General features: G+C 40.3%; 1 protein-coding gene across 2 annotated transcripts in view; it reads right to left on the reverse strand.

Moving 5' to 3' along the window:
- The window catches only part of HTT (huntingtin), a 160,532-nt gene that overhangs the window by 69,237 nt on the left and 65,924 nt on the right, over positions 1–25,371 (reverse strand). For both annotated transcript variants that reach the window (XM_012655049.1, XM_012655050.1), the window contains 12 exons: positions 24,010–24,130; positions 22,522–22,598; positions 21,025–21,176; positions 19,656–19,858; positions 14,864–14,990; positions 13,115–13,242; positions 10,189–10,299; positions 5,093–5,170; positions 4,368–4,591; positions 2,955–3,033; positions 2,645–2,806; positions 70–125 (listed from right to left, as the gene is read on the reverse strand). In XM_012655049.1, coding sequence (XP_012510503.1) covers positions 70–125; positions 2,645–2,806; positions 2,955–3,033; positions 4,368–4,591; positions 5,093–5,170; positions 10,189–10,299; positions 13,115–13,242; positions 14,864–14,990; positions 19,656–19,858; positions 21,025–21,176; positions 22,522–22,598; positions 24,010–24,130 — 1,518 coding nt within the window. The remainder of the gene's footprint in view (positions 1–69; positions 126–2,644; positions 2,807–2,954; positions 3,034–4,367; positions 4,592–5,092; positions 5,171–10,188; positions 10,300–13,114; positions 13,243–14,863; positions 14,991–19,655; positions 19,859–21,024; positions 21,177–22,521; positions 22,599–24,009; positions 24,131–25,371) is intronic.

The raw sequence follows: 25,371 nt of genomic DNA on the forward strand, positions 1-25,371 counted from the left end.
CATCTTAATAATTTAAATTACATATAAGTGCACAACAAGAAGAAACCCAAAATAACAAAATGCTATTACCTGAACTGGCCCACTTCGATGTATTCAAACTGTTTCAACACAAAGCCAATAAATACCTACAGGAAGGAAAATACAATTTTGACATAAATAATAGTATTAAAATGTAAAGCCAGGTTTCTTTTCTTTTTGCTTATCTGTATAAATTTTTAACAAGTTTCTTGACAGCAAATAAATTTGTCTGCATACATAACTCAAATCTATTCTGAAGTCAGGCTACCTGATTGCAGAGCATTTTCGGAAATCTCTTTAAAATAAGTTTATTAAAAACTGAGGTGAAATTGCACTGGGAAAACAAAGAATGAATTCCAGGAGACATCAAGCGTTACCCCAAAATACATCTTGGGGACTCCTTTGTTGCAGGTAATGACAGACTGAGCATCACAGAGTCCCTGAAACTGGTCTGGTGATAGATAAGATGCCCAACAAGCTGGCTTTCTCCCTCCCACCACCTTCACATTCAAAGGTGTCCAGTGCTGGTGTGGGTGCCACCAGGTAAGGGACAGCCCCAGGAAGCTATGGCAGTATGTTAGGACTGCATGAGAGCCAGTTTTGTGTCACACTCATATCCTGTGCAGCCATCAGCTTCCTTAACCTGATGGGAAGCTTCCACAAAGCATGGAACTTAGACCCGCCCCCTACTGTTTTCTCATGGCCCTGGGGCCTAATGCAGACATACAGGGTGCTCAACAAATCACTGTCTAAATTGAATTCAATGGTTTGTCTGTTCTAGTCTCGTTCATAAAACTGTCACTGTATTAAATCCTAAGAACTAGGAGAAAGGGGACCAACTAATTAAAGTCAATCAGAAAAAAAATGAGGCCAGAGCGCTCACGGCAAGAAATGTGTCACACCATCAAGCACAGGGCAGCTGGTCATTAACTTCACTGGCATGAGGCAGAGGACACTGGGACACAGAGTAAAGCACATGCTAAAGATGAGCTCAACATACATGTAGGAACAAGCACAGCACGGGAGAATTTCGAGGCTGTCCAAGTACTAGACAGAGATTTTAGAAAGATAAAAGCAAGAAAAAAATTATTCTATATATGAGAAAAATCTCTACATAGAATCACTAAAGAAAGAGGTGTTTTGTTTTTGTTTTTTTTTTGAGACAGGGTCTTGCTCTGTCACCCAGGCTGGAGAGCAGTGGCCTGATCATGGCTCACTGCAGCCTCAAACTCCAAGGCTCAAGCAATCCTCCCGCCTAGGCTTCCCAGAGTGCTGGGATATAGGCATGAGCCACTGCACCTGACCTAAAGAAAGAATTTGACAAAACGTTCAAGTCTACCTGACAATTCTATGTTAGAGTGGGAAGTTGGTTATTTTTTTTTTCTTTTTTCATCTACTAAAGATAGCCCCAAGAGACCACAGTCTGTAACTTCCATATGAGAAAGTCAGTTTCTACCTATGATGAGTCAGAACTGGGAAACTTTGGAGAAGGCTATAGTCTTTGATATGTATTAGAACAGACCAAGTCAGTGCTCTAGCCTCCCTCTGGGGCACTCCTGGACTCTTCTCGGTCCCTGCCACCAAGGGCTGAAGACCAGGGCTTTGCCCCACACAGCCTCCTAGTGTCAGAGGAAAGGGAATGAAGTCTCCCAACCAGCATATTCCCCGAAGAGGGAAATGGCCTGTTTGGACTGATTTTCTCCTGATAGGTTCTGTGAAAGAAGGAAGAGTAAAAGCTTCAGGCCAAGGCAAAGACCCGCCCCCTGACTCCTCTTTCATTAGAAGTTGATCCCACCCCCAATACTACCTGTTTCTTCATTTCTCCTAGGGAAACAACCCTTTAAGGTGAATAAAAGTGCTGACAGGATCTACAGATAGATTTATATGCCTAGGAAGAAACGGAGAATTGTAATATTTCTATAACAAAAAATTTCCTGTCTCACATGGGAAAGTAGCCTAAGATACCAGCCCAACAAGACAGTTAGATTTTGATGACCTAAAAGCAGTTTTATCTGTAATGAATGTAACTAGCATGAATCTTGAAGAGAATATGCATCATGAAGGACATGACCAGCCCACAGCAAGCGCACAAGGGTGCCATGTGGCTGAGAGGGGAGGCGAGCACAAGTATCTTTGCAAGCTCACACAACTCCACATGGGAATCTGGGAGCATGGCCTCAGCTACTTTCCTGGGAGGTTTACACTTCTTTTTAAAGAGGTGAGCTAACTTTTCAGACTGCTAGAAACTACAGACCATAATTGATAATCTGTTTAAAATAAATCTAGGGATTTCACCAAAATGTGCCCCAAAATAATAAATCTTAATTATATCCTACAATTTAAATTCAATCTTATTTTAGAGGGGTTAGGTGAATGGATGAGGAAAATCTTTGGCAAGTTTTTAAAGGCATAACACAGACGGGGACATTAAGGGGAGATGCCAACACTGCTGAGGCCTGCTGTGTTCAGGCCTTTTGCATCAGAGAGTTGTATGAAATAGTTAAGAGGTAGCCACTGATAGGGGAAAAACAAATTTCACATTTCTTTAAGGCATATTTCAGTCTTTTTAGGATAATTTTTTTAAATTAGGAACAGGTATCATGGATGAAAGATAAAAATGACAAACCTGATCTGAATCCAGAAGACAGTAATTAACCCGTAACTGAACCAGCTGTGCTAACAAATCCAAAACCTGCTTCTGTAATTGCACAGATGTTGTTGTCGTGTACTGCTTTAAAGCTTTTATAACAAGAGGCTCGAATAAACGAATGTGGTTATGAATAGCATTCTATAAAAAAAAAAAGGAAAGAATCCATAAGTGAGTCTTCAACTAAAAGCTTCAAGCCACCAATCTGGAAAGTCTCAGGCTCTACTTTCATTTCTAGTATTGAAGGGGCCCAAATTCACACGCTGTCTCAAGCTACAGTGTCATTTACCTTATCTGCACGGTTCTTTGCGACACTTGTGAGATTTGTCTTCAACTGGGTAGATACTTTCTGGAGTACATCAAACCATCTGCCAAATAGGAAGAAAAGGGAAGCAAAGAATATCCTTAAATAATCTCCTACTGTACCCTGCTATACTCCAGTTCAAACTAATTTCATGTCACAAAATCAGAACATTTCAGAGTGACAAAGAACTTGAAAGGCCACTCAATGTAGCAGTATCATGCTCTTGAGATAATGATATTCAATTTAGAGTTGGCAGTTGCCTGGCAGCCATCAAGTCTTGTCACCTGTGGAAGGTTACTCAAGTCTGAGCTTTTTTCTGCTACAGAAAACTCACTACTCAGCCCAGTAGTTAGTACTTGAAAGAGAGGTGAAAGTCATTTGAAAGATTCAGTAATTTAGAAAATATCACTTAATTTCCTTGGAGAGAAAAAACCTTTAATATATTTTAAATCAATTCTATTCTTTAAGAAATATTAATATACATGAAATTAACACACTCATGTGCATGCACACACGTACTGGTTTGTTTATTTATACCTCAAATGATCAAGTAGACTTACTCCTGAAATTTGGATATATACTATAGTAAGCACATTACAAACATAAAGCCTGGAACATGGGTATTTTCCTTGACTCCTGACTCTAGTATTTTAATTATAGCTGTTTGATCACTACATTTATAAAAGGAAAAACAAGGAATTCTATTACCATTACTGCAAAGAGTAGCAAGTCAAATACCTGTTAATGGTTATGGCAATTTAAGAAATACCTACTATATTCCAGGCATCAAAATCACAAACATAAATTTAAGTGAAGAGAGACTTCCAGCCACAAAGTTGATAAAACACAACGTAATACATCCAAGACTCTTAGATGTCCTTCACCTACCTCTAACTACGAGCACTACTATGCTGTATTAAAGCTGTTCTTTCACCTTAGTTACAGGTGCTACCTATAACTACAAGTACTACCAACACCTTAGCTACAAGTGTTACCAACACATCCCACATTACTGTAAAGGAGAACAGCATTTATGGATATGTGCTGTAAATATGTGAGGACGTTCCATACTACAGTTCTGAATTGTTAACACAATACGCAAATCAGAGCTGGCTGCTTCACAGGTAGCCCGCTCAGTGCTCCTCTTCCTCTAGCCCAACCACCTCTGAGATGGGCTAATCTACCCTGAAGCCCCTCTCACTCACTGGACCATACTTCTTTGAAGGCTGGGGCTGTGCCTTCATCATCTCTGCATCAACCTTTTTCCCAGAGTTCTTTGGATACAGTGCACTACTGGAAGCTGTTGGCTAACCCATTTTTTTAAATTCTTTTACAAAGAATTTCCTGCTTGCTCTTTCATGTTTCCACCAACAACAGCATTCTTGCCGTGACTGTTACCCCGATGTGTCATGTTCCTGCTCCGCTTGCACCATGTTCCTCAGGCTGGCGTCAGCGAGGGCCTGGGTGAAGTGGGTGTACGGAGCCATGAAGCAGTAGTGATACAAGCCTGGCCTCGCGCTGGAGGAGCCAAGGCGCTGTGCTCGGCCTTGAGACTTGCTGGGGTTGGACGATAAGCCATCAAACTGGGAGGCCAAGTTTGTCCCAAAGAGAGTCTTCAACAACTAGAGTGAAAGAATTAAAGCCATCAATAGTTTACTTAACATGGCATGAGCAACACTTTAAGCATTTCCCATGCAAATATCAAATCCATCTATAAATAACTGGATATGTTAGCAAAAATTCAGAATATGAAATTCTTGCTGTGAATTGTTACTAACGCCTTGTGAGTGCTGCTGTGAAATGCTGTTTGTACCTTAAATAAGAGTTTCAGGTTTCTGTGTAGTTCTAAATGAGACTGGGTATTCTAAAGAAAAACCCAGAAGGATACGAAGACAATGGTTAAACAGCGAGGGTCTAGTGGAGTCTGATGCCCTCTGCCCTCTGCAGTGACAGACCTTATCCTCTGGTGGGGGGGAGGCTCTTGGCCTAATCAAGGAGTGAGCAGAAAGTGACAGGCTGGACCTCCCAACCCTTCCTGCTGATCAGCCACCAGCACCAGCTTCTAAAGAAGGAGGATTTTGACCAGGTGCCTGGAAGGCTTAACAGAAAAGGACAGTTCTTACTTGTTGAACACAAACAGTTGCCATCATTGGTTCTCGACTAAAGCAGGACTTCAGGTATCCCAGGATCTCTTCAACACACTTTTGAAAGAAAGAATGGGAAGACATTAAGTGACTCACAGATGACCCGTTATTGCTGTGAATCCTAGACAGAAATCAGAGATACAAGATAGCTTCTACTTAAAACATCAGGAAAATCAGAGGAAGGTTTTCAATGTATCATCATGAATAGAGTCAGTAAAAAAATCTAAGTAGATATATTAAAACCATTCCTTCATGCATTTATATATTGATTCATTCACTCATTTGTTAAACAGTTATCAAGCATCTACTGTCATAAATACTCAAGGTGATGGATACATGAAATACCCTGACTTGATCCTTACACATTCTATGCATGTGAAAAGCACTCACAGGTACCCCATAAATATGTAAAATACTATATATCAATAAAGGAAAAAAAGTATCTCTTGCCTACTACCCATCCAGTCCTATTTTCAGGGCAAGAATACAGAAATGTGCAAAGGAATCAAAAGCCCTGCATTTGTGGAGCCCCTGAATATGTTCAATGGAACATAACACATAATACATTAATGTGTGATTTACTATATATTAGTCCCAGAGTGTCTTATAGCAATCTGCAGGAATGACCAAAATAACTGCCTTAATGTTACTATTCTCATAAGGTATTTTTACTATCACCAACAATGAGGTTTGAAACACCCAATCTCCTTTGGACGAATCAGGAAGGAAGGGGGCCAGTTGTGGTGGCTCATGGCTGTAGTCGCAGCACTTTGGAAGGCTGAGGAAGGAGGATCACTTGAGCCCAGGAGTTCAAGCCTACAGTGAGCTGTGATCCTGCCACTGCACTCTAGCCTGGGTGACAGAGCAAGACTCTTGTTTCCAAAAAAAAAAAAAAAGGAAGAAGGAAGATGCTAACTCTCAGAATGCTGCCAAGACTTAGAGTTGGCAGTGCGTTTCCTCACTGCCCACCTTATCATGAGCCACTGTTGCTATTAACTACTGAAAACCAATATCAATTAGATCGAAAATGCCTTTCCATTTGTTTGATATAATTTCCTGTACTAAAAAGCAATAGACTTTTGTTGGTTTTAGATACTTAAGAGCCATGTATTTTAAAAATTCTGATTTACTCAAATTAGATTCTAAATGTTCAAGGTTGTACTTTTCAGGGTTGAATTTGCTACATGTCAATTTTTGTTTTTATTACCTCATAACGGATATCTATAAATGCTAACTGAAAAATCACAGATAGAGCCTTTGAATCACAATTTGTCTGACAGACATGTGTGGAATACTTGGTATGCACCAGAAAGTGCACTGGGCACTGAACATAGGTCAGAGAGGATGCTATTTCTAGCCTTCTGAGAGCTCCCAGAGTAACAGGGAACCATGGCTCTGTCACAAATGTTAATATACAATAAAATATAGAAACTTCCACTTCTGGCCAAAATGGGGTGAGAGGGACTAGATTTACCCTCCTGCTTGAAACAACCAAATTAAAAAACAAAACAAAACCACAAAATTACTACACCACAGTGCTAAAGACAATGGCCATCAGGCAATAAAGGACAGTGATCCCCGAGCAGTGAGAAGCAAGTGAGGTGGGCCCCACACCTGCCCCAGCTCACTGTGTTGATAACTTCTAGGTTGTGGCACAGGAAGAACATAGCACAGCCCGGGGACCCTGGAGCTAAGGAGGGGCTGAGGATCCAAGAAGACCAAGACAACTACAGTTCACAGAACAGAAAGCAGCACAGAGAGGACGCTGAGACTTGGGGAGGGTCCCCTTGAATACTCAGCGGAGGTCTGATTAGCACCAGTGTGTGAGGAAACTACCCAAGGCTGGGGAAGGAATCACCAGAAAAAATTAGAATGAAGAGTGCTTGGTGCTCACACAGGGCTGGGAACAGTCACTGTTGGCACCAGTCAGATTGGAAAATCTACACTTTACAGGGCATTAGGTGGAGTACTCAGGAAAGTCTCGCTTCAGTATAACAAAATAATTAGCCCTAGACTAAGCACTGCTCCTACCCATCTGACAAATTATAAAAGCAAGACCCAAGAGAGTAAACTGTAACTTAACTGAATCCCAGAACAAAGCTCAAGAAGATTTACAGGAATACAAAACTACCCAGCACCCAACAAAGTAAAATTCACAGTGTTGGGCATCCAGTCAAAGAGGAACAGGTGTGCAGAGGCAGGAAAACAATCTGTAATGAAGAGCACAGATCAACCAGTCAAAACAGCCCAGACTGACAAGACTTCAGCATTAACAGAGGACACTAAAACAGTTATTACAACCGTATTCAAAAAGTTAAGTAGAGATGTGAGAGAGATTTTAAAAAGACCCAAATCAAACAAACTTCTAGAGATAAAAACTATAGTGATGGAAATATACAACGGTTGGGATAAATAGATTAGACTTCACAGAAGAACTGTTAGAGAAGATTAGAGAATTATTACAAGATCAGAGAATTTGAAGATAGAAACTGTACAAAATGAAAAACAGAGATAAAAAAAAAAAAAAAAAAAAAAAAAAAAGCCCTGAACAGAGCTATTACTAAGTTGTGGGACAACAGTAAGCAATCACATATGCAGATAATCACAGTCCCCTTAAGAGGAGAAAGGGGGCCAGGAAAAAAATATTTGAAGAACTAATGGCCAAAAATTTTCCAAACTTTAAGAAAACTATGAAGCTACAGATCCAAGAAGCTCAACGAACCCAGGAACATGAAACACAATATGTAAAAAAAAATTTAAAAAAAAACTACATCAGGGCACATGATAATCAAATCACTCAAAACCAATCTAAAGTCTTGAAAGTGGCCAGACAAAAACATATAATACAGAGGAGTCATATGGAAAAATGTGTATGATATAATAATAATAAAAAAATCCATCACATAATAAATTTCAATTATATATAAAAATGAGTATAGAATAAATAAAGTCAAGAAGAGAAGAAAAATAAACCATTATTTGTCAAGGAAGTGGAATTATGAATTTTTTTCATTCCTAGTGTTGCTATTTAGAGAAACAAAACAACTCTATTTTTATTCTAAAATTTCCCTTTGCCTTTAAATCCTATAGTCAGTTAAGTTCACAGACACCTGAAGAAAACCTGCTCATACCTTTTGCCACATCGGGCTTGTGCAGACCCCTGATGCCCAACCTCACACGTGGCTGGGCACGTGCGTCAGGTTTAGGGCAAAAAACAGGAGATCCGAAAAGCTGTGGGACTTAAATTGGGCTCTGCCCCTGATTTATCTGCCCTGAGAAGGTCACATCTTTCAGCTGCAAGTCATGGTGTAAAATGGGCTCATAGCAGCTCCCTCACAGCATGGCTGTAAGACAAAGCAGACACTAGAAATAAAACACCCAAACTGATTATTGACAAGAGCATCTACTGTGCAGTCAACAAGTGTTCACTGAATGCAATTATCTCCCAGGCACTGCTATAGGCACTGAAGAGACAAAGAAATAAAATAAATAAATAGTATGTTTTATGAAATCTGCAGATCCCGGGATGAAATCACTGTTGTCAGACCCAGACAGGCGCCAGGGAGAAGGGGATCATGATCATGTGTCCAAGATAAGAACTATTTCCTAAGACTTTCTGACAACCCCGTAAGAAATCCCTTCACATCCCTTGCACATCTCCTTCTTCGCATAGCTTGTGTGTTTTGCATGGCTTGCATGTTCCACACATATGCATATGTTTCTATGACAAGGTCTTATCACTAGACATTCTTTAGGACTGCAGTAATTCAGATAAGATGCTCTTAAAAGAACACTTGCCCAGTAACAGCATCTGCACCAATGAACCAACAACAACTCTGGCTTTGAGCCTCTGGAGCCAACAAACTCTGTTTCTAAGAAGCTGATGGGAACCTCTCCCTTTTAGCCAATAAAGGCATTCCTTTACCCTTCCCTCACCAGACATGCTGGTTGCTTGCCATTCTGTACATTTCAGATTATAATCCTCATTTCTCATTCCTGAATAAACTCAACATATTTGGACATTTCTCTAATGTCTTTTTATTAGGTTGATAATTGGATAATGTTATGGGTCAAAGAGAAAAATGAACAGAGAAAGAGAATAACCTGTATGGAGAGCTGTAAGTTCATACAGGATGGCCAGGAAGGCCTCACCAAGAAGGTGACATTACCAAAGTCTTCAAAAAAATTTTACTCTGAGGGGACAAAGACTGAGTATCAGCACAGTAGGACACAATATAGCCATTTAAAATGAGAACTGCACACACTAAATTGATATATGGGGAGAAACCCAAGGAATAACAGAGAAGAAATATAAAATAATGTGCATAATGATTAAAACTAGGTCAACCTGTATGCATACCAAGATAAGAAAAAGATTTAAAGAGATAAAACGAACTTCACGAGACACACTGTTATTTCACTTGAAGATACACATGTTTGAAAGGGGGGTGCTACCTGTATGTAACTCACTTTAACATGCATTAGAAGATAAGATATAATGGTAAGTGGATAGGTGGGTATACACACAACAAAGCAAGTCTAGCAAAATGTGAACTGTGGAATCTGGGTTGTGGATAGGATATGGGTGTTCACCACAGAATTCTTTTAACTTTCTTACATGTTTAAGCATTTTCATTATCAAATGGGGGTGGAGGGAGGGAGATTACTGGATGCAGAACCAAAGAACATGACTTTCAATCCCAGCTCTACTACTTGTAAGGCATGGGAAGAGCAAGCCACACACCTGGCAGAGTCCGTTTTTGCCCCTTTCCAGTTGAAAAGGTCAAAATTAGAAAATAAAGGACTCTGTAAGCACATTTTTAAACTCACCAAAATTTTCTAAAATAAACTGAGTCTAAGCTAATATGTGGTAACAAACTGGAAAGAGGATACAAACAGAATTTCATGGGTGCTGTGCCATGCTGTGGCACGTGGGGCCGGGGAAGAGTCTCCTGCACTGTTGCTGCTTTCTGGATGAACCTGGAGAACCAGGTTCCAGCCCTAGATGCACTCAGCCCAGGGGGTGCACAGCAAGGGTGCCAGCACAGCTCAACGAGAAACAATGAGACACAAACCTTCCCAATGTCCTGCAGTGTCGCCAGTTCTAGAATCTGAGAGAGAACATCCAAGGCAGAGCGCAGAAACCCCCCAAACTTTTCAGTACTGTTCTGAAGATCCAAGGTAACCTTGGGAAGGTGAAGGAGAGAAACATCATTACTGTCACGTCATGCTCTGGTTCTCCACAACAGGCACAAACACCATCCGCTGTGGCGAGATGCTTCCACTCTGCAGCCTGCACACTCACCATTCAGGGTGTGTCTGTGTCCGTGTGTGTTTAGCACCAGGAAAACACCTTGGAAAGGAAATTACTCTTTCAGGTAGCTATAAAAAAACTGTTATATTTCAAAGGCATCCTCCAAATTATACTGATACTACTGAAACAAATAATTCCTAACCTTCTGTCATAATGAGAAAAAATTGTTAAATGATCACACTAGGGTCCACCTGAGTGTGCTTTCAGCAGGCCAGGCAAAAGAAGGAAAAGTCTAGCAGTAAGACCACTGAGGAGCCAAGGGACAGAGTTACATGATGGTGTCATGTGGATCACGTGGGATCTGGAATCCCGGGGGAAGGGGCCTCCTCCATTGGCATAGTGATCTTTCCTCCCCAGACAACAGTGGAGGGGAGGGAAATACTGGTGGGAGAAGCATAAGCAGGGAGGCCTAGCTCCTGGGGTGAGAATTAAGATGAAAGGGATTGCCCCAGAGCTTTCAGAAGAGCAGCCCAAATTGTGCAGAGACTTGGAAACTAAGCAAGAAACCAGGGGAGGCCAGGCGCGGTGGCTCACGCCTGTAATCCTAGCTCTCTGGGAGGCCGAGGCGAGCGGATTGTTTGAGCTCAGGAGTTTGAAACCAGCCTGAGCAAGAGCGAGACCCCGTCTCTACTAAAAATAGAAAGAAATTAATGGGACAATTGAAAATATATAGAAAAAATTAGCCGGGCATGGTGGTGCATGTCTGTAGTCCCAGCTACTCGGGAGGCTGAGGCAGGAGGATCGCTTGAGCCCAGGAGTTTGAGGTTGCTGTGAGCGAGGATGATGCCACGGCACTCTAGCCCAGGCAACACAATGAGACTCTGTCTCAAAAAAAAAAAAAAAAAAGAAACCAGGGGAGAGACAAGGGGTTAAGAGGGGCAGGAAGGGCTATACAGCAAAGTGTAGGGAGTGCAGAGGCTGAGTAGCTCAGAAGGCACCAGGGCACCAAGAGGTAACAACCAAAGTTCCAACAAGACACGTCAGCCACTCCAAACACACATAGACTGAGAACTCTGTGCAGCAGGAGCTGACAAGGAAGAGTGAGGGAACAGGGAAGCAGGAGTCTAGGGTTCCAGGGAGGCAGCTACAGTGGGGTACCCTAGTGCCCAGGCTGTTCAGGAAGGAAAATGACAAACAGGGAGCAGACACTGGGAACATGGAAAGGGCTCCAGAATTCAAGATGATCTGAGTTGAAACAGGTGGAAATGAAATGCCTTCTCCATGTGGCATTTTCAACATACCCTCCTCTACTCTGGGGGTTGACATGAGGAACATGCAGCTAAATAGAGGCTCTGAATCTTTTGTAAAACATGGTTGAATCTTTCAACATTATCAATATCCTTCAGAAAAGAAGCCACATACAGTTTATAAATGGTTTTCCAAAAAAAGAAAAAGAGAGAAAAATATTAGTAACAAGAAAAGATGAATACCTGGGGATAACATCTGTTAAGAAATATGCAAGATCTATCTGAAATAATCTTTAAAGTTCCTTTTAAAATCCTTTAAGTCTCATGTTTCTGAGGTAATGAAAAACATTTTGAACAAAGAGAGAAGCATCCCACATTCTGAATAGGCCAACTTAAACACCTGTGATATCCATTCTCCCTAAGTTAATCTACACATAAGCTTGTTTACAAGCAAAATAAATAATAATATTCGGAAAATTCTAAAGAAGAATGGAGGAACTGATACCCCCCAAAATACAACATGAGGCTGTAATAATCAAAAAAGTGTGCTTCCAACAGATGAACAGACAGATGTGACAATAACAGAAACTATAGGACCATGAAAAAGTAGTATTAGATAAAGGCAGTAACTCAAACGAATCAGTGCAGAACAACAAATCATTCAGTAAATAGTGTTGGGTACAAATGGTTGCGCAACTGAAAAAAAAATAAGTTAGATCCACACTTCAAATCTAAAAGTTTGAGATGTATAGAAAATTTTAAAGTAAAAACAATGAACAAAAGAACTGAAATATAACTATACAGGAAAGAGTCAATAGAACGGACTGCTACCCTTCCAAAGGCCTGCTTGCAAGGCTGGCCCTTCGAGGTGTCTGGTGAACCGTGCCCTATGCTGACATAAAACTTCCCCTAGCTGATAAGGGGGCTCACTGTGTCCAGACTATTGGACATACATGGTTTATGCTGAATACCTGCTTTTCTTCTGGCAGCCTAGAATTTTGGCTCCTGTTAGGCAGAGGGTGCCTATGTGACCAGCACATTGCTGTATTTTCATGTGAGCCTAGTGGCAGGGAGAAAGCAAAGGACGCCTGCACACGGATCCCTCCTTCCCTGCTAACCTGGCGGTATGTCCTCACTACTCACTGTCATATAGCTTAGCCGTGAGCACAACTAGTGCCCAGTCCCACGAGGCCTTCTAATGAGCCTATGTACTCAAGCTGCTCTTGGGAAGCCCAGACACAACACCCATAAACCATAGAGATTATTTCTCCAATATGAACATCCAAAATGTCCGTATGATAGAAGTTACCATAAACAAAGCTGAAAGACATATTTGAAAAAACCAATTGTATTATAGCTCAAAGAGCTAACTTCTAAGTATAATATATATGCACACATATATATGTACACATATCCTATAAACCATAAGAAAAACATCAACAATCTATTAGAAATAAGTACATGTACATATATATTCACAGAAGAGACAGAGGCCCATACCTTGTAGTTGGCATGAGTAGCTTTCAGGACATCGTGCAGTTTGAGGTACGAAGGAAGATGATAGAAACTACCCAATGATGAGGATTTGCTTGTTGTAACGGGCCCTGAGGGATCAGGTTGTCTAGAGGCTTTAAAAATATGCACATAAAAGATAAATTTTTAGATCAAAAGTAAAAACTTGCCAAGTTTAAAAGACATTACTGGAAATAATGATTTTTTTTAAAGCATTCTAGTAGGAAAAAAATTCAAATTTTCCTCTGACTTTTTGGTTAACTAGAAGTAATGAGAAATTGACTAATAGGCATGTAAGTAGAACTGAGTACTAAAAAAACAACACAAAGGAAGAGCAGCAGCAGTGTGGCAGTGATTCCTCCTGTTTTGGTTGCTTGTGAGGCAACAGTCTGAGAATCACAGAAGCAGCAAACTCAAGGGCCACCGGCCAACCCCAGGGCCGCTCTGAGCCTGAGGTCCCCTGGTGGGGGCACCAAGGGGCTGCCCCACCCAACTAGCTACAGGACCTGTTACACAGTCAAACAGGGGTGATGTGAACATGTTTTGAAAACTGTAAAGTGCACAAACATTATCGTTAAACTGATACTGAACATCAAAGTGCCAAGCACTATACAGAACTATTCTCCAGTTTTAAGGACTTTTGACTTAGAGTCCTTAGTTTATTTATTAATAATTCATCAAAAAGATGATTGCTCACATAGTAGTAATTTAAGTACTTATAAAGTCTAAAGCTTTTAAACACATAAATCTTCCTGCTGTCCTATAGGTCAATCCTTAGAAAAGAGCATCTTTTAAAAAACCTTAATATATTGGTCAAGGATATAAAATTTCATTTATAGACAGGGGGAATGAGTTCAAGGGATTCATTGTACGACAGGGTGACTACAGTTAATAACAATGTATTGTATGCTTGAAAATCACTAAGAGAGATTTTAAGTGTTTTCACCACAAAAAGTGGTTAGTATGTAAGGTAATGAATATGTTAATTAGCATTCCACAACGTATACGTAGTTCGAATCATGTTGTGCATATATCATAAATACAATTTTAATTTGCCAATTAAAAATAAAGAAATAAGTAGCCTTGCTATGAATGCTGTACAAACAAACGAATGGGGGGCACCATGAGACAGGGTGAGAGTGGGCTGGGGGTGCACACAGATGGGTACCCAGGACACGTAACAGTGGTCACTTCACGTAAATTGTAGCAACACCTCAATTCTGCCCCTTCTGTTCTGGCATGTTCCCGGGTGTAGAAGTCACTCCAAACTTGGGAATGTTGTAGGCTCCTCCAATTCAGATAACTTCTCCCCACTTGATCTCTACTTTAGCTCTTCCAAATGCAAATATTCCATTTCTAACATCAGAATTCTTCCCATATCTGAATCTATTTTTCACCCCACAACATCTATTCCTAGCCCTCCCCACCCCTCCCCTGAGATGAAGAGAGGAGACGAGAGAAAGCACAGGAGAGCGAGGCTCCTTGCTGTGGCTGGAGCCTGCAGTTTGTGGTGATTGCATCTCAGCAAGTGACACTTGCAGACGCTTAGGACCACAAGGCAGTCTGTACACATTTAGTAATTAATTTTTAATATCTCACACCGCACCTGGAGAAACTTTCTCTGGCTTCACGTCTGTGTATTTTATTTCCATAAAATGCCAAGTTACCGCTTAAATCCTACATTTCTACACAACAGATGGCATGCTCCCAGCCCCCTCCCCAAGCACTACTTCTTACCTGCACTGGTCTCGCTGCCTTTCTTGGGACTCAGTGGGACAGATGCTTGTTCTCCTGGTTCTTTCTCCTTTCCCTTTCGTCGGATGGGACTTAAAGAAGGGGGGTTTGTTAAAGAAGGCAAGGCTGCCTAAAATAGAAAATAAAACATGTGATGGAAATATAACCAATACAGAAACTGAAAACCAAGACGTATGGTTTTACCCATGCAATCCATTTTATTCTCTGACACTCTACACATACTATCTACTTCACTCGCACAACAATCACATGCATAACAACCCTCAGGGAGTCAGGTGCCGCCTGAGGCCACTGGAACCCCAGACCTAACTCCTTCAAGAGCAAACTACCAGGGCATTCTATGTTAACCATGACACGAAAAAGGGTACAAAGCAGCATTTTAAAGTCCATTTTTCAAATGAGGAAACAGGCTCAGAGATGAAGTGACTTATTCAAGGTCCCAGCTAATTAGCAGCAGAGCTGGAAGTCAACAAACCCAGATATATCCATAAAACCCAAATTTTCTCCAATATACAGCACATGAGAGAATATACAATGTTCGGCTCCCACACTCCAGGAGACAGTGGCACAAGGCAGAGTGAGGACAGGATGACAGAGACCTGGACTTCAAGTCTTAGGCCTGTGACTCACTTACTCTCTTATCTCAGAAAAGTACCTGCTGAGGTCTCAATGTCTATAGCCCCAAAAATTCATACATTGAAACCTAACCACCAAGGTGATGGTATTAGGAAGTGGGGTCTCTGGGAAGTGACTAGTCATGAGGGTATTTCCCTCATGAATGGAGTTGTGTCCTTATGAAAGAGGCCTCTTGCCCCTTCCAGCACATGAGGATACAGCAAAAAGGCAGCTGTCCATAAGGAAGTGGCCCCTCATCAGAGACTGAATCTGCTGGCACCCTGATCTTGGACTTCCAGCCTCCAGAACTGTAAGAAATAATTTCTTTTGTTTAAGCCACCCAGGCTATGGTATTTTCTTATAGCAGCCCAAACTGACTAAGACAGTCGCTTTATACTTCTGAGCCTTGTCTGTAAAGTGGGTATGATGGGATAAATGGCTGCGATCGGGAGATGGGAGGGAAGGCAGCAGGGAAGGACTGCAGAGAGTACTCGAGAGGCGCCGCACTGCAGAGCCAGCTCAGTGGAAGGCACAAGTCCCTCACAGGAAATGTCCAGAAGAGGTAGATCCACAGAGACAGAAAGTAGGTTAGTAGCTGCCTACAGCTGGGGGCATGGGAGGTTTGGGGTAAAGGTACAAGGTTCTCTTCTGAGTTCTCAAATGGATTTTGGTGATGCCTGCACAACTCTGTGGGCATACTAAAGAGAATTATACACTTTAAATGGGTGAACTGTATAGTAAATGAATTATTTCAATAATGCTGTTTCTCAAAAAAAAGGATAGTGCAGTACACCAAACGAGATACTACATCACTCTGGACCAGAGGAGTGGCAGAGAACATAGAGAAAAAGTATGTATATATATATATATATATATATATATGAATGTATACACATATATGCATGTGTGTGTACATGTACATGTAGGTGTACACATATGTATACATATATTTTTGGTAAGATATTTACTAGGGAAAACAAAGGACTTAGTGAGTGGAAATGGAGAGTTGTGATGATCCCTGTTTCTATCTTGATAAAATATGAAGTGTGGGAAATAGAGCAGGCATAGGAGTTGGGGAAGGACAAGAAGTTCAGCTTTTAACTACTGTGTTTGACTTACCTATGGATCAGCCAAACAGAAATGTCATGTGGCAGATGGTCACAGGGGACTGTAGCTCCAAAAATAGATCTGAGGTCCCTGATGTTCACATACTGAAGCAGTTCCCTAACTGCTCAGAGCTGCCCTGTCTATTATTGGAGCCACTACCCACACGTGGCTATTTAAATTTAAATTAATGGAAATTTAACAAAATCAGAAGTTCAATTCCTCAGTCACACCAGCCACACCTCAAGGGCTCAATAGCCACACATGGTTAGTGGCTACTGTTCTGGCCGCCACGGTTGTGGAAAGTCCTGCAACTTTCTGGGCCAGCACTGCCCCAGAGAGTACGAAGAGAGAAGACAGCCTAGGAGACAGCCTAAAGAACATGACAGCAGGCAGCAAAGCCTGAGCCAGGAGAGTGGCCGGGGAGCAGCACCAGCATCAGAGGGCACTCAAGAGGCTGTCTGGAAGCCTAATTGGAGAGGACGCTCAAGATGGGAGTGGCAGCATAGAGGGTGCAGACAGGGCAAGGAAGGCAGGTCTGGGACATTGCCCATAAGGTTAAAAGATATGGCCTTTGCAGGAAGCACTGCTGGGGAGCATGGGAGCAGATATCACCAGGAGGGGTTAAAGAATGGATGGCTGAAATAGTGGACAGAGTTCAGGCCATGAGGGCCAAAGAAGCCTTGCACAGAAGGTCCGCCTAGGACAGGGGTGGGGAGTCTGCGGCCTTAAGGCCACATGTGGCCTTCTAGATCCTTAAGTGCAGCCTTTTGACTGAATCCAAATTTTATAGAACAAATCCTTTTATTTTTGTTAATACACTTTCGCTCTTTTGTATTTTTATTTTTTAAATGAACATATTTACAGCATCAAAGAATAAAATAAGTTTTAACAAAATAATCCTTCCAGATTGACTGGCACAATTAGAACATTAATAAGCCGTAAGGGCTTATTACGTGACAGCTGCTATGCTCATGATTTTGTTCTAAAATCTGTCTCAAAAAAAAGGTATTAACAGATCCAGTGTTCTCATTTCTTTTTATTGTAGCTTGCATCAGCAAAAGCTCTGTGCTGAAGCTACTATTTTAAGTGACACTTTGCAAAAATTATAAGTATTATTAATTATATTCCTGCAAATGCAACACAGCATGGTCAGTTTCATAACATACTGAAGTTGAAGGATGAGGTATTCAGTGTGGATTTGCCATATCATTCTAAGTGTGTTGGCTTTTGCAGGGACAGGTGTTAGCCAAAATTTTATCTCAGTGAGAATAGTTATATTTTATGAAGAACAAAATCAGCAATATGAGTTAGTCAAAGAAGATTCTATAGGAATGCAGCATTTCTGTGTAATACCATGTCAAATGAAAATGTGAATATTTCTTTGCAAGGCAAAACTAAGTCTACATATGGTTGGTATGTGGCAAAAAATCCAACCATTTCAAAAAAAGCTATCTTTTTTCAAAACACATTTTCTTTGAAAGGAAATTTCAGATGAACATTTTCCCCAGTTACCAAAGGTCATTGATGAGTAGGAAGATACATGCAAATCATTTGAAGTATACATAGCTATTATAGACCTAGCAATTGGAGAATACAATGAAAGGTTCACTGACTTTGAGAATTATGACATCATACTCAATTGAGCAATTTCAGTTTCACCTAGTTGACATTACCAAGGCACCTAAAGAACTACAGATGGAATTCATTGAGCTCTCAGTAGATGACATTTTAAAGTCATTGTCTGACGCTAAGAAAGATCCAACTGAAATATGGAAAAATGCAGTAGAATACCCATGCCTTCAGCAACATGCTCGAAAAATGCTTTCTTGCTTTTCAGCCTCTTATTGCTACGAATCTACATTCTCCTACCTAACCCAAATCAAGACACCCAAATGACTGATACCCATCCAGAGGATCAACTGGAACTGTGGACTTCCATGTTGCAATCAAATGTTCAAATGCTTTCCAACAAAAAGCAGACACAACAAAGTCATTAAAAGGTTAGTTACTTTAAAATTAATAGTCATTTTTCAAAATTATTAAGTACATAGTAGTAAGAGTTTTAAAAAATAATGTACATTTTTAAGTATATCTAATTGAAGTTTACTGAATGTGGCCTTATTTGATTATAGCTAAATTAATGTGAACTTCCAGCATGAAAAGGTTTCCCAGCCCTGGTTAGGGAACAGCAGAAAGCTCTACAGGGTGGAGCTAAGAGGCATGCCTCTCCAGAGACAACTGCAGAAAAGGGAGGAGCTAAAGCCAAGTGGAAAGATAGAGAGGTGTGTTTATTTGGGGTTTTGGGGGTGTTTTGGAGAGAGAGTCTTGCTCTGTCACCTGGCTAGAGTGCAGTGGCATCATCACAGCTCACTGCAACCTCAAACTCCTGGGCTCAAGCAATCCTCCTGCCTCAGCCTCTCAAGTAGCTGGGACTACAGGCATGCATCACCATGCCTGGCTAATTTTTCTATTTTTTTGTAGAGACAGGGTCTTGCTCTTGCTCAGGCTGGTCTCAAACTCCTAAGCTCAAGAGATCCACTCACTTCAGCCTCCCAAAGTGCTAGGATTATAGGTATAAGCCACTGTGCCTGGCCAAGAGAGGTTTTTAAAGGTGAAAGATACAGCAAAGCAAGAGTTATCAGATATAATAAGTGAACTGATCTTAAATTCATTGTGCAAGTAGTTTAACATTTGTTTTGAGGTTGATTTTATTGCTTCATAGAAAAGCAAAACTGTTTGCCAACATTTAAGGAGAGAGCAAATGAGCTGCTTAGCTAGCAACTTCAATTCTGAGCTTTCTTGGCTGATGCTGAAAGCCTAAAAATAAAGCTAAGTATTTCCCTTTTAGAGTAACAGTAATTGATAAATAATAACAAAGAGCTATAAAACAGATGATCACATTTTGATGTTAAATTTAGTGTCACAATATGAGCAGTTTTGTTCATTTAAACGAAAAGAGAATTAAAAAGGGACAGAGTACTAAACAAAGATGTTTTGGAAGTCCACAGTCATTAGGACTGTATTAAAACAGCTGCCCCGAGGAAGAAGTTACCTTTATTGCTGGTCCAGGAGCCACATCATCCAAGACATGAGCACAGATATTAATCACCTTCAGCAGATGGGAGAAAAGCTGCTCCACCATGGGCACCAGGGTCCGGTCACCCAGAGCTGGCCAGACCTCCTCTTGTTTATTGGCTGCTGAGTTGGCTTCTTCTTCAGAGGTCCATGAACTTCTCAGAGATTTAGGGGCACTGGCTGTGAAATGGGCACATATATTACCTCTCTACCCCCACAGTGTGTGAAAAGAAATTTAGACCCATCTATGTTGAGAGTCTGCTGGACATCTATACCTGATGTTCAACTGATACCCCAAACTAAATATGAAATTGACATTCCCCCCCAAAAATCTGTGTTCTCAATTTACATGAATGTCACCACCATACACCCACTCAGGATGTAAAGTCATCCTGGGCCCCATCTTGGTCCTCACAATTGAAGTTCAGTTGGTGATCAAGGCCTGTTATTCTGCCTCCTTCGTTCTCTTTCAATCAGCCTCTTCCTTACAATCCCCAAGCCATTCTCTTGGGTCAGACTCTCTATCCCCTGACTTCACTTTAACATTAACCTCCAAAACTCAGTTTCCCTACCCCTCTTCCAACCTATATTCAAGTTGGCTGAATGATCTTTCTAAAATACTGACCTGTCAGTCCCTTTCATGAAACTCTCTAACAGTTTCCCACAGCAAACAACAAAGGTCCACATTCCTTAATGGAGACTAGCGATCCCCCCCTAATGGATCACAATGCACTTGGCTTGTCCTGCTAGCCATGGACTCAGCCTGTCCTGCTGGCCACGTTCTCCATTCTCATCCCCGTCTTCACAGAACATCCAAAATTATTTACAGTTCCCCAAATGTCACACGATTTTACATGTCTCCGTGTCTTTGCATGTGCTGTACCCTCTGTCTGGTGTATCCTTTCCTGTCAGCCCATAAATTTGCCCATAGGAAAGCGATTACGGCCACTCTGTGTTGCCACTTTGCTTTTGTTTACATATATCTACCACTAATCTAAAACTAACTTGAGAAGAGAGTCCATATATGATACTTTCCTATAGCCCCAGTGCTTGAGACAGTATGTGGCACATGGTACCCACTAAAATGAAATTCAAAATGAGTTTACTCATAATTAACTAAGGGGCTAGACTGGGAAAAGCCTACTTCAAAATACTCAGCATAGAACAGCTGCCAACTATACACACTCAGGCATACAAGTAATATCTGAAATTTTGACTAAAAGAAAAAGTTATCACTGGGAATGACCTCATAATATTTTCCCCTCATATGTTCACCATCTCCCACATCTCATAAGGAAATCAAAAGCTAAAGTCCTGACGTCCCTATTTCAACTCAGCACGAGTACCTGCAATCAAATTTCCAGCCAAAATCAAAGCATCTTGATGGGCTGAGAGATCCAATGGGAACCAAGCTGACGAAAGCAGGGTAAGAATCATTGTGGCCATCCCAACCGTACAGCTCTTTCTAGAATCATCTGAGGCACTCAGCGGGGGTACTCTGGAAGCAGACATTTGCAAGGTCAAATTATAGAAAATTTCCAAGCAAACAGAACAATCTCACTTTCTCTTATAAACCCAAGAAGAAGGCATGTCATGATACAGTTCATACCAGCTCAAAAATTGATTTTACTATTGTTAATCAACTAACATCTCTCCTGCAAAGCACAGCTCCATAAAAATAATTTGAGAAATGAAATCAGGTAGTATACATGGTTAAAAGTATTAGAACTATATGTTTATTTTAATGACTCTTTAACTTTCCTTAAATTTTGATTTAGCACATTTTACTTCAATGCCAAAGTCTAGTGCTATACCTATGACTAGAGACTGCGATTGCTCAGTCAGCATTTGTGGAAAGAAAAGCAATAATACTGGACCAAAGAATGCATTCTATCTAAAGCAAATGTTTACTTCCAAATGTGATATGAGTCACCAAAAATCTTCCTGAGTAATCAGTACACATAATGAAAGCTTACTCTTTAATGCTATAGAAGACTTGAAATTATTTCCCAGATGCTAGTAGCACCATCTACTGGAGGAAAATCATTTTTTTTTTTTTTTTTTTTTTGAGACAAAGTCTCACTCTTTTGCCTGGGCTAGAGTGAGTGCCGTGGCGTCATCCTAGCTCACAGCAACCTCAAACTCCTAGGCTCAAGTGATCCTCCTGCCTCAGCCTCCCGAGTAGCTGGGACTACAGGCATGCACCACCATGCCCGGCTAATTTTTCTATATATTTTTAGTTGTCCGATTAATTTCTTTCCATTTTTAGTAGAGACGGGGTCTCGCTCTTGCTCAGGCTGGTTTCGAACTCCTGAGCTCAAACAATCCGCCCGCCTCGGCCTCCCAGAGAGCTAGGATTACAGGCGTGAGCCACCGCGCCTGGCCGGAAAATCATTTTTAAATGAAAACTGTTAATATAATAGTTGCTAAATCACACCCTTGTAGTTCATCACCACTTCATATGCTAGGTCACATTTGATTTCAAGCAAATAAATGTTTCCAAACTTTTAATACACAGTGAATAATTGTGGAAAGAAGCCAATTAGAAAAGCCTTTTGCCAGCATATGAAAATTCCCTTAAATGAACCTATAGATCACACCCTCAAATCCCCAAAAATGCTTAAGGACATGTGGCATTCACTGAAGTACAACTAATTCAGTATTTCCTCCGTTCCTGTCACTAGTTTTCACACAACTAATAGGGCAGAAACAAGCATTCCATGAGTACTTTTCCAAAAAGCCAAACTGATAAAAGACTTAAACAGAAAGGGAAAAAGGGATTCCAGTAACTTATGTTTGTACCACATAGTTGTAGACAGTTATATACTGAGGAAAATACATACCCACAATGCCAACCTAAACTCCAAATGCAAACTGGGAAGGCGGTTGAAAGAAGACACAAAGCTTCACAGCATCCAAACTACAGAAGAAAGGAAGAACAAAATCACATCCAAACACCACAAAATCTCCTTTTACCCCTTCTAAAAAGTACAAACAATGAAAAGAAAATTTAGATCTGTGAATGATAACCATAGGCTATCTGTCCCACCATGATACAAATTCATACTTTAAAAGATACAGCTAAACGACTGGAATTCATGTTACAAGCATTATATACCAAGGAAGGGAGGCCAGAGGCAGTGCAGCTCCTCCTGCCTGGAGAGGGGATCACCCGGGAACTGTCACTGTCCTGTGCTGTGCTGCCCACCCTACAGTCCAGCCCCATCCCCTGTTTCCCTCAGGTGTCCTCAAGATCTCAGCTCTAGCAGATTCCCATCTCCCTGACCAGACTACAGAAGCCAGAAGGGCAGGAATTCTATCTGTTTTTATAGCCCATGCCCACAACAGTGCCTGACACATGTAGGCCACAATAGAAATAAACAAGCAAAGTTCATGATATTATGAACAAATCAAGGAAAGACCATACTATAGACAGCCCAAACAATATTTAGATTTGAAAAATAATTATTTACTTCTCAAGACTTAGCCTAATCTTAATTGTTTGCATTTTCTACAACATACAAGTTTTTCTTGTCACATAAATAAAAAGGTTTAACCAGGTAATTGGCAAATTAATACAAATTTTGTATAATATTCTTTTTTTCTAATATAACAGTTATACTTGTTCATTATAGAAAATTTGGGAATATCTGAAAAATACAAAGAAGAAATAAAAATCATCCACAATGCTTTTTTGCCAATCATTTTTCTGAGTATGTAAGAAATTTATGTATCTGAATATTATTTTTCTTAACTGAGATTTAACTATACACACCCCCACACAAGCATTCTGCCTTTTTTCACTCAATATTATAATCCAGATTATATATGTCTTCATATCATTAAAAACTCACCAAAGCATATTAACTGTATACTACCATCTGTCCAGAACTTAATCATCCTTGGATCCTTGGACATTATGGTTCTTATAGATAATTACATTTTATGAAAATCTTTGCTGGCATTTCTGATTTTTCCCCCTTAGCATGTATTTCAAAGCCACTGAGTCAATTATACTACAGGCAGTTTAAACTTCTGATACATTACCAATTCAGATTACAGTAATTTTATTTTCATTTTTATGTCTTCCTAGATTGGCTGAATATTTTTTTACCATAAGCATATATTACTTTAATAATCAGAAAAAAAATAGTTCCTTACATTCCTGTTAGAATAAGAGGATTCTGTTCACAGAAGCACAACCTCTTAGCAAGTCCCACAGATAAGATCTCTAATACAAACATCTCACGATTAAGATGACCATACAACTAAATGACCTTACAAACTAGTAAAAATGAATTTTCTTAAGACCAAATGAGAAAGAGACTTACCGTGAGTGCTCTTGTGGTTGATGTGATTAGTTCCTGAGAAACTGCTGCAATAACTCTCGAAAGGTTATTTTCCATAGTGACATCTGTTATGCTGGGTAGTAAGTTATAGCCTCTATATATTCTAGTAAGAAAAACACAGAGACTTGAAAACTACTACTGAAGCATATGATATTTTTAAAGGTCAAATGGCTTTTAAAAGTTTAAGATTAAAGGCTAAAAGAAGTTAAGCAGTCTTAACTTTTAAGTTAAAGAAAGACTGGACATAAATTTGGTCATTATTCCATAAAAAGAGCCGTACTTATCCGCTCCCTTCCTCATAGTCTGCCCCAAACACTTCCCTGTAGCACTGGAGCTATGTTCCCTCACAGCCTTGCCTACAGCTGTCACATGTTGAAATTCATCCACTTTTCAAACTCCTAAGTTAAAAGAAATGCTTCTTGAAGCTACTTCTGATTCCAAGATGAAAGAAATTCCTTTCTCCACTACTGAGTTCCCAACACGCTTTTTCTACCTTCCATTCATGGCACATGTCAATTTCTACCCCCATTATATATTTACACACAAATTCTGATTCTCCAACTGTTTAAATAAAGCCCACGCAGGATTCATGTTTGATTCATTTTTGTTTCCCCTCACAGTGTCTTGTTCACAGGGACACTCAACAATTAGACTAAGGAGAGTATTTCACCTGCTCACATAAAAGCTAACAGGTAGCTAAGCAGTAAATACAGCTGCACAAACGGCAGTTGTGTTTATCATCTAAGAACCAAGTAAGACAGTCAATGTCAAGAGGCCAGCTGAAGTTTGGAACTGGGAAACTTCTTAAAGTAGTAGTTAGTAACCAGTTCTAATGAAAAATATTCATATGGCATCTAATACTCATCTTCTGAAATGACACTTAGAAACAGCAATTTACTCTAAGCCAGTCAAATTCCTGATAATGAAATGCTTTACACTGCTTCTACTTAACTTAAAGGAATATTCATCCTGAATCTCTTCAAAGAGAAAAAAATGCCAGTTCTGAGGTTAAACAAAGGAAATCCTCTGAGAAGAAAACATTAAGGTGGCCAAGAAATTATCTCCATGTGTTTTTTTTAACCAGTCTTTACATGAGAAGAGATGATATTTAGGAATAACGACTACAAAATTTGGTAAGTTGAATTCTAAATTCAGGAAAAAAGCATCAAATGATCATTTAAGATTAAAAGTCATTTAGACCAAGTTTTTTAAAAAATTGCTACTTAGCAGAAAGGAGAATATCACATAAAACCAATTTTTAAAATAACATTTAAAAGAAAGAGTTAAGGCCAGGCGTGGTGGCTCACGCCTGTAATCCTGGCACTCTGGGAGGCCGAGGCGGGC

This window comes from Propithecus coquereli, unplaced genomic scaffold (genome assembly GCF_000956105.1).
Source record: "Propithecus coquereli isolate 6110/MARCELLA unplaced genomic scaffold, Pcoq_1.0 Scaffold459, whole genome shotgun sequence".
NCBI lineage: Eukaryota > Metazoa > Chordata > Mammalia > Primates > Indriidae > Propithecus > Propithecus coquereli.